This window comes from Convolutriloba macropyga, chromosome 7, assembly GCF_964194025.1.
Source record: "Convolutriloba macropyga chromosome 7, txConMacr16.3, whole genome shotgun sequence".
Taxonomy (NCBI): Eukaryota; Metazoa; Xenacoelomorpha; order Acoela; family Convolutidae; genus Convolutriloba; species Convolutriloba macropyga.
The window spans coordinates 50,950,868-50,960,927 of NC_134474.1; the positions used below are offsets into that span (position 1 = coordinate 50,950,868).

A 10,060-nucleotide genomic window follows, 5' to 3' on the forward strand; every position below is an offset into this window, starting at 1 on the left:
AACTCAAATTAGGTATTTTAAAAGATATGGATATGTATGTTACTGTTCTGCGGGAGAGCAGTTCGATGAGGACTAATTGCGGCATTGCCGAAAAAAAGGTTTGATGAAGGCCAACAACAAGTACTTAGTTGATTTTGATGACGAGAAACAGAGTTATTGCGTTTTTTCTAATATAGTCTTTTTTTAGGAGGAACAAAAACAACAAAGGAAATACGAGATTTTGATTTTTCTCAGGTCAAATTGGAGGAGATCATGCAAACGCATGAGAATAGTGATATGATTTAATTTGTCCAAATTATGTGGCATGAAACAATGATCCTAAAGACATAAGCCAAGAAACACAGCTTTTTAGAAGTAGTTATTCAACATGATAAACAACTCTTCGGAAGAACCATTGAAAATTTTGGATGTCAATAGACGGCCTTTCTGGACAGCAAAAAGAAGTGAAATTTTTTTGCAACATTCAAAATTTTGAGAGGTTCGACAATTTTTGTTCAAAAACAGTTGCGGCTACACATACCCAGAAAGAAAACAGGCGGAACTAGTCGACTTGTTTTGATGCTGTAATCACGGATTTGTCAAACTTACGCCTACACAGATTTCGTTACAATGGCAGTTGTTTGAAGAAAGTGCAGGTAAAAGTTGAACGACAGGTCGTTGAGGACTTGTCTCGAATGCAACTCTGCAAGGTTTTAGTGACTATGCAGAAGGTCATCTCTTGCTTGACAGGGAATTCAAGGAGTCAAGCTGGGTGCCATAGCTGTAAGCAGTTAAAAAACAAAATTATGATAAGTTGAATGTGGTACTTAAATCAAACTCACTTGTGAAACAAGTGTAAGACCTATAGCTGGCGACAAATAGTCTTCTCATGACAGAAACTAACAAAGCTTTTTTTGAGCGCTGACGATGATAAACGTTATAATTGGAATGGTGGCCTTCTTTCAAATATCAATTGGTACCATAAAATGCATCCTATACAAAATGTTTACGTAGTGAAACTGTAAGTAAGTCTTTTGTAGAAGTGATAACATGAGGTGCTGGGCAGTGTTCCCCTCATGACAGGGAGAGAAAGGGAGAAGGAACTATGTCCACTCTCCACCTGATCCCAGTTTCTAGTAAACTGAAAAAATCAAACTGGTGGAGACGACATTGTTGATTTCAATTCAACTACAAGAGAGAAACCGCTGGCAAAATGTCCACACATTCGCAGTTCGAGGCGGAGACGCCTACAAAAATAGAGACTATACAGCAAACAGACTATTCGGTTACTGTAAGCTGCAGAACTTCAACCAATTGGGAGTCTGATTAGGTATTGACGAGGAGAACTAATTGCCAGCGACTGATCCAAGCACTTGCTTCTTGCGAAATTAACTGCTCGCAAAATGAGGATAGCTGCCCAATTCAACCCTGGCTGAAAAAGATAGGAAATATTAACGACGAGACACAACAAACTACGACTGATCTGCGCTGTAGCTTTTTGTGACATTAACGGCATGACATCAAAAATGAAGGGTATAGCTGCCTTACCCCACCTCAGCCCTCAGCTGTCAATCTTAAGATTTAAAGGCAAGGAGCCATAAACACTTGTGCCTTCTCTGCGCAGAAACATCTTCGGAGATTAACAAATGATAACGAGGATTTCATTGATTTCATTTTCTGTTCACGTTTATACTGCAATACTCAGAAATTGCGACAACATATTCCACACAGATAGATGAACATGCAAGTCCTCATGGAGAAGAAATGTAAATATAAAACTTAGCGGTTATATAAAAACAAAGTGTTGTTTAAAAAAAATGATGCTTGTTACTAGTCATATCTTCTATTTTTATATTCTTAACATTGCTTCAAAAACTCAATTAATACCTAAATATTTACAAGTTCTGCAGTAATTTGACAGTGTTTAAATAATAAATCTCTAAAGTTAAAAATAAATTGGATGAAAATTTTTTAGTCATTTTGGGTGTTTGCTCTATAGGTAAAAATAGGACAAGAACGATACTAATTGTTACGATTCCAAAATGAAACTAGAATATTACATTAAGCAGGATATTGTTGAACTCATAACTTTATTTGCAAATTTACTGAGCGTAATTGACTGTAATCGGTGGCCCTACAAACCCGAAAAACTTCAAATCTGTGCATTGCTTAGTCTGGTGCATGAAATCAACCTCGACTCTCGCCAATCTTGCAACTTAGCAGTCCCTTCTTCCACCCCCTAATAAGTGTCAGAGACTTTTGCTTTTATTTTAAGCCCCTGCCGCTCTGCCCAATTCTGAATTAAATTGACACTTTACATACCATTTCTGACCGAAGACGTGGTTGTAAAAATGTCTATGAAGGGTTATATAAAAAGCAAAATTTTACAAAATATAGCAAAACAAAAACAAATATGGTCGTAAGTTTCTACGAAACGAAAGCGGGAAGAATTGCATAAGAACCACAACTTCGGTGTCGAATGGGGTTGACTTTCAGAATGGTCTCAGCACTTATGAATATGAAATGATGTTAAGACACGCCCGGCCAAATTTGAAAATGCAGGTAGACTATAATCTATCTATATATTAATTCTAACTCGAATGCTATGTCACCATGTTTGCAACATTGCAAAGCCAAAAAACTTGTTGAACAAAAACAAAGCTGGTACATTGGGTAATAGACGCAAAACCTATGCGTATCCATAGCGTAAGCGGGAAGACATATTGCTGTTAAAAAAGGGGATGGGTTAGAGCCCGAGTTGGTGCGAAACAGAATTCTTAAATTCATTTAAACCTTTTATTCCTTTATATGATTTTCTTGTGATGCTTTGCGGCCGGGGCCGAGGTCTCAACGCTCAAAAACTCAAAATTATGTATGAATGGCGGTAAATGCTTTGAATTTATGTAAGATCCAGGCTCAAAAGTCTGTCGTATTTAAATTCAACGCATTCACCGCTTCTCTTGCACAATTTTGCGATTTTAAGCGTAGATCTTACATAATTTTACGTTGAATTTAGCGTTGATCTTACATAATTCTGCATAATTTTTCTTACATAATTGCGCAATTTAGTCAAAAATCCTCGGCGCGGGGGGCCTGCTAGTGAAAGTTAAATGGCAGACGTTCCTATACACATGGCCCAAGTTAAAATGCTTTGAAATGTGACATTTTCAAAATTGCAAAGTGAATGTCTTCAGCAAGGTTGCGTCACTCTGCAGAAGTCACTTCGAAACTTTGCTTTAAGACCTCGAACCGCTAAGCTCCCCTGTTCGAGGTTTGCGTTGACTTTTCGTAAGAAATGCGGTGAATAAAATAATTTTCACCTCGTGTTTATTACATCTTTTTGTGGTGAATACTCATTTTCACCGCATTCAACGGAACTCTTTCAAAAAAAGAAACTTCCGTACACGGGTTCGAAGTCCTTCAGATCTGAGTGCTTTAAAACAAGTGCACTTCTAGTTTTGTGTGATACATTCACTGCTAAAACAACTGACTTCTGTGATTTAGGAGAAGTTATTCTAAATGAGAATATGTGTTATTTGTTGTTAAGTTGAGTTGCTTTGTATCTTACATTGAACCTGAAGTAGATCGTGAATGTTATGATGACGATGAGGAAGATGAGAGAAAAGAGTCTGTCTAGACAGTCTGCCACTATCATCCACTGCACACTCCTCACTCTCCGCACATCCATCTGCCTAACACACAAGTAGTATGTTATAAATGCTAAAAGATGGGCGGAAGATCCTTCGAGACCATTTCGGTTGAGTGAGATCCCCGATCTTGTACGGGAGATCATTTAGTGCGCAATGGGCGATGTTTAATTTTAAGAAGGTGGTATAATTGAGTTGCATGTACTTGACTGGAACGCTTTTTGACGGTATATATTTCGCGCTATATGAAAGCCATTCTAGTTTGTGTTCTTTCAACTTGCCTTGCTTATTTGCGATAAAAGTTTCCCAGTGGGGAAGTGAGAGGTTAACATAACATTAGATTTTGATAACTAGAATTCATTTTGTTAAAATATGAGTTGACGAAAGGGATGGCCCAACGATAGCAACCACCGATCTAAAAAATATTCGTGAAAATGACCTGTAGATAAAGAGCAATTATCCAAATTATAGTAAAACGTTTCTGTTTTTAGCTCTTTCTCGATACCTTGATCCCCACATTGGCTTGGAGGCATCATTGAAGCTCAGAGCGTAAGGAGGTCTAATTGGAATTGATAATTTGTCACTGGACAACCACTTTAAACCGTTAAAAACAATTCTGGATACTCCTATGTGTTATCTTGTCCAATTACGAGCGAGTACTTTGGTCATATCACGAGATTGGCATTTTGCCTTTATACGAAGACGTTCAAAAACAAATTGTTCAGTTTGTTAAACGCAGAAACAGTGATTTTAGATTATAATGTTTTCCTTACAAAAAACTGGTTTCCAATTAAACGAATGATCCCTTTGTTCAAATAAACACTTGGAAACAATTATTTTTGTCCACCAATTTCCTAGAGCTCACGTTCCACCAGTGGCAAGAGATCTCATAAGAGGGTTACTTAACATTTACATGGTTTGTCTGGGAACTGCGGCATTTATCCGTGCTGGTTTATATGACAAATCTTTGTCGCAACTGAATTTCAATTTCTGTTAGGACAATTTTACGCCAATGTGAAAAAGAAAACAGAATTACTTCAAATTCCCTTGCAGAAAGAGGAAAAAGATTTGGAAACTCTTTTATCTCCCAAAGTTGAGGATATCAAATCATCAATTGATAAAATTACTTGCGATCTGCCTGCTTTTCACTACCAAAATTGCAAGAGAAAAAACTTTATGCCTTCACAGCCTTTCAGCTCTTCACGTGAGTTTATCTCCAAGTTTGGCAGCATACAAATACATCACAAAAGATAGTCAGTTGACGCTGACTTTAATTAGAGTGGAGAAATTAGAATGACAGGGACAGGGGCAGAATATCCTGCAAAAACAAGAGATTCTCCGCAACACTAAGGAAATTGAGACAATGGAGAGACATCTTTCATTAACCAAAAAGAAAGTCCCAAATGTTCCCTATCGGTACAGCAGAAATTGAATTAAATGAAAGCAGCTCCTTTACCTACGCCCAATTGAACAGAACCAGTTCAAAAATCATTGGACGACGTCAATCTCTCTAATGAAATTAAATTATTAGACAGTGAAGGCATCGTAGAGTCTATTGTCTTCTACGCATGTGGTTACGACATGCATTCGAAGAGGAAAGTGACTCACGAAAAATACGAAAAAAACTCCAGATATAGTTCCTATGAATTATTTTGGACTGAAACAGTGACTAACAAAAAATCAATTCAAACAAAAAAATGGAGTGTTTCTTTCTATTTTTCAAAAACCTAATTTTCAAATGATTGTAAAAGAAGACTAGATAGATTCCGCTATTAGAGGGAACGTGAATGCCTTAGTTGTTGATGAAAAAAAATCAAGAGGGGCGTTGTTGGTATGTTCGTGATTCTTGGCTACCACATTTTTTCATTTTGATCAAAATGTAATTAAACTTATTCTTTTTGTGGTTTCTTTAGTCAAACTTCCCTTTTCTAGACTTGACTTTAAAGACTCAGTATTTTGATTTTATTGCTTTTATGCGCAGTTGGCTATACTCTTCCAAATCCAAAGTCATGAACAAAATAATATCCACTTTGAATTCTATTTTCTACAGCTATCAACAAGAGTAACCAAAGTTTAACACAATATGGCGTAAAGAGAACATTTTTAACTAAGGTCTTCGGATTTGACTTCATTTAACAGCTAGAAAACTGTCGCCTTAATCGTGACGACTCATTTGAAAATCTCAACGGAAAGGATTCAAAACTAGCAACTAGTGGAGGCCAAAGAAATATAACCGTCATTTACTTAAAGCATAACTCATTTCACAAGAGAAAATTTGCTAAAACACATGATCTCGTCTGAAGAGACATCATTCTGTTCAGGTCACCTAAAGACATAGAGCAGACGTTTTTGTTGGAACACAATTGAAAAACGTACTTTTTTTTAAAAGAAGCAACAAAATCTGCATTTGGATGATTACTCAACGATTTAGTTCCAAAAACATTAGACTCATTAAGTGTTTGTTCAAACAGAGTAGAGCAAGGTCCGACAATTTTCTATCTATTTTCCTCAAGGCAGATACAATAACTTTGATGAAAAGAAGGAGAGAGCGCTATGTATGCTGAAGCAAATGCTTTAACTGTACGGCAAGAATTTCAGAGAATTTCTCGACGAAGCACCAATTAGTTTTTTTTAACTTTCTGCAAGACGTTTTCTGAATGTGATCAAGGGAAATTATCCACTAAACAAGCAATTAATTATAAATTAGGAGGATTCATATCAAGCAAAGTCTTCAAAATAAACAAGCTTGATGAAGAATAGATAAATTTCAGCCACAAAACCAGAACTCATCAGAGCCTCAGGATTCTCCGGCTACATTAATTTCGAAGTCAAATAAAGCATGCGGAAATTTTCTATTGATCCCCAAATGTATGTTTGTTTCAAGAATACCAATTAAGGCAGAAAGCCCGATAATCAGAAGTCTCAGCAAAAAGCAATCCACTTATCATCCTTACAAAAAAACTGATCTAAATGTTCACCGAAACAATGAGAAAAAAGCACACAACGCTCACACTAACAAGTTTCTGATAGGTTAATCCAAAAAATAATGATCATTTGCATTAAAGCCGGTGATCAAAACGATGTAAAACTGAATCCTTTGATGCTGAAGAGAGTGACAAAGATGCATTATTGAAACATGGAGGAATTCGGCTTTTGACGTTGAAATGTTAGCACTAAAATAGGTGGAAGAAAACAAATCAAAAAAGCTACCACTCTCCTAAATACATTTACAAATTCTAATGTTTTTTGTATTTGTGTTTAGATTAATCTTTTTTATATTGACGACAAACCGCGGGGACCGGAGATAACACGTTTTTTAAATATATTATAGTAACCTACAAAAAAATTAATTCGACAAAGCGTCATTTGGAGACGCAAAAAGATTGCAAAAATTGAGTAAGTTATTCGTGAAAAATTAAAGTGTATCCAGAACCTAAATCAACTTTGACAAAAAAACCGTCAATGACGCCCCATATTTCCAGTGCTCAAAGTTACTGTTAATGACATAAATAAGATCTGGTCCTTTTTAACATAAATAAGATCTGGACCTAAATTGACAAACTTGCAAAACAAAACAATGGTCTAAAATAACTGCTCGTGATAGTTGACGTTTCGTCAATGAATCTCAGGGTTGAGCCACTCACAACAAAATATGCCACCGAGACAGCAGAGGCGATCTGAAATTATACTATACTTTGACTCAGAAACTTGTCTTGTTCCAATTGCTGAAACAAGGCCCCCAACCGGTATTTCCTACACAGTGGCAATTGAAAATCAGGAACATCGTGGTTATATAATAGCAGTCATAGAACACGGCAAAACCACTCATATGTACTTTAAACTGAAAAGAGTTGACAATTGTTTGACAGAAGCTGTAAAATCATTGAACGTACTGGCGCGTGACATATACAATCAAAAACTAACTTTTTACTAACCCTAATAGGTTCCACAGCGTGAAATCAGCATGAGACGGTGGATCTGTCAACACGAAAAGAACGATGAGGCTGAGCATGTTCTCGACCATTGTCACTATGATGGTCATTTTTTCAGGTGGGCCCATCACCTCCGTAACACTAGTGGCACAAGATCTAATTTTATGCCAATGACAGGAAAAACAATAAAAAGTATGATATCCATCATTTATGTCTTCCACTTGACGAATGTGTGACAGAAACAAAATTTGAGGTAACCTTCTACTGTCAGCGTTCTCATTAAAAATTTTAATTCCAAAGCCAGACTAAAATTAGTTAGGCTTAATGGAATTGTTTGATTCCATGTCCCTATCACTCAAATGTTTGGTAGTTGATATACCTAACAATCGCGCTAACATTCTACGCTCTAAATATGAATCCTACTCCAATAGAGGATTTCAACTTCTGTGCTAAGAAACTTGCATTTTTTAACCGAGGGAGAACAACTCGACCAAAACTATTGAGAACATGATGCGCAAAGGAGTTCTTCTCAGTCCGGAATCAACGGTTGTTTCAAGCAAAAACTGCCAAAATATGTTGCCTCTAAGCCCTCTACATATGCGCTGATGCCAGATACAAAAAAAATTACGCCAGCGTAATGCAAATTGACTATTTGCCAATGAGGGATATTGAGCTAGACAGTCGCATCACGCTCAAAGATAAACTTAAACTGTGATCAACGGCGCAATAAGGACTCATCGTTGAAATTGATATTCATTTTGCATCCGAAATTGTTGAGGCTCAACAAGATTTCACTCTGGAACCATCCATTTTGAAATTCAAACATTCTTGCCCAAGCAGTTCTCACCAGAACAGATGCACTCTGAAAGCATAGATGAAATTTCCTGGAAATTCGTCTTGCAAGAAAATTGTTCAAAAACTGTTGCCTAAAACCCGCTACGTGCTAACCTATTGGCGGGCGCAGTTCTTTAATTCAATGGAGTGCAAAATTACTACACTTCACCAAGCAGTAAAGTTTGAGCAAGCCAACCAGATGAGACCCTACATGGAGCTAAATACCCGTGAAAGCATTGGCGCCAGAACTGCTTTTGGCAAACAACTTTGTAAAATACATGAATAAATCCTCAAAAACTTTGAAAAATTATTGCTTCGATGAAACTTGCAAAAACAAAACAGTTATATTGGAAAAAACCACAATTGTAGGTGCAGGTGTACTGGATCTGGCCAAGCAATACATATTATACTTCATCAAAACAAAGACGAAACCAATTTTTGATTGCAAAGTACTCTCTTAAGATACGGATTCTTTGCTGTTACGATTCAAAACAATAGACGTTTAGGATTTACACAAAAAAATTCATATTTTGCCATACTTTGACTTCTCTAACTATCCATTACTGCACCCACTTTTCTCTGAAGGTTAATGAATATATTGACTCAGACTTTAAAGACAAGGTTGCCAGCGTGCCTGTTCAAGAATTTTGTGCTCCCAAGCCGAAACTCTTCTCAGTAATTGCAATTAATAAGGCAGTTTTCATCACACTAACACCTATCATAAAACAGCTTCTGGGACTGTTTCTAATGTTCAATATTTTAAGTTAGATGGTAGTGTGAAAAAGTCAGCTAAAGGCGTCACAAAATTAGCAAAAAGACATCGGACTCATGGCCAGTTCGAAGAAAAACTCTCCTCTGGTCATTTGATCCTCACACAGAACCTTACGGCAGATTCTAGCAGCCACCAAATTCTTTGAGTAACCAATATTAAAATGTGGCTCAACGTTTTTTAAGATAAAAGATGTATTCTTAACAATTGGGTTGACACACTGCCGTTTGGTCTCATAATTATTATCTACAATTGTTTCTTCTAAGATGACGACAGTTTTGATAATAAATTGTTGAGCTCTTGTTTGTCCAGAAAGTTGTACGAAATTGAAAACCAGAGAGATATTGAAACCACACTTGTAAAAAATGAAAGCACTGTTAGAAATTCCAATCCCAAACGACAGAACTTCCGCAATTTGAAAAACTAATATTGATTCTAATGAAATTGCTGAAAAAAATGATACAGAAGAAGAAGAACGCACAAAACGCAACCCATTTATTGAGTATGAGGCGATAGAATCTGACCTTTAATTGGCAAAGCAAAGAGCCTTTTTTATTCAAATTAACGCTTTTAAATGTTTAATTTTCTGATCTAAAGTTTTTTTATTCTATATGCTGCAAAGCATAAGCTCGACCTTAGTTAAGCTCGACTTTAATTCGAATCTATTTTTCCAGAAATTGCCACTAACAAGCAAGGCAAACTGAAAGAACAAAAGCAAGAACAGCAATCCTATTGCGCCAATGATATACACCAACAATAAATGTTCCAGACAAATACATGTAGCACAATTAGCAATTTCAAAAAAGAAAGATCTCCCCTAGCGCACTTAAAGGTCTCCCCTGAATGATCACTAATCTCACTCAACCAAAATGATCTCAAGGGATCCTCCAGCGATCTTT

General features: G+C 36.6%; 1 protein-coding gene across 1 annotated transcript in view; it reads right to left on the reverse strand.

The window, feature by feature from the left end:
• Nucleotides 1-7,174: 7,174 nt before the first annotated feature.
• Nucleotides 7,175-10,060, reverse strand: part of LOC142343056 (acetylcholine receptor subunit alpha-like) — a 54,739-nt gene continuing 51,853 nt past the window's right edge. The window contains exon 4 of the mRNA XM_075394744.1: nucleotides 7,175-7,303. Coding sequence (XP_075250859.1) covers nucleotides 7,175-7,303 — 129 coding nt within the window. The remainder of the gene's footprint in view (nucleotides 7,304-10,060) is intronic.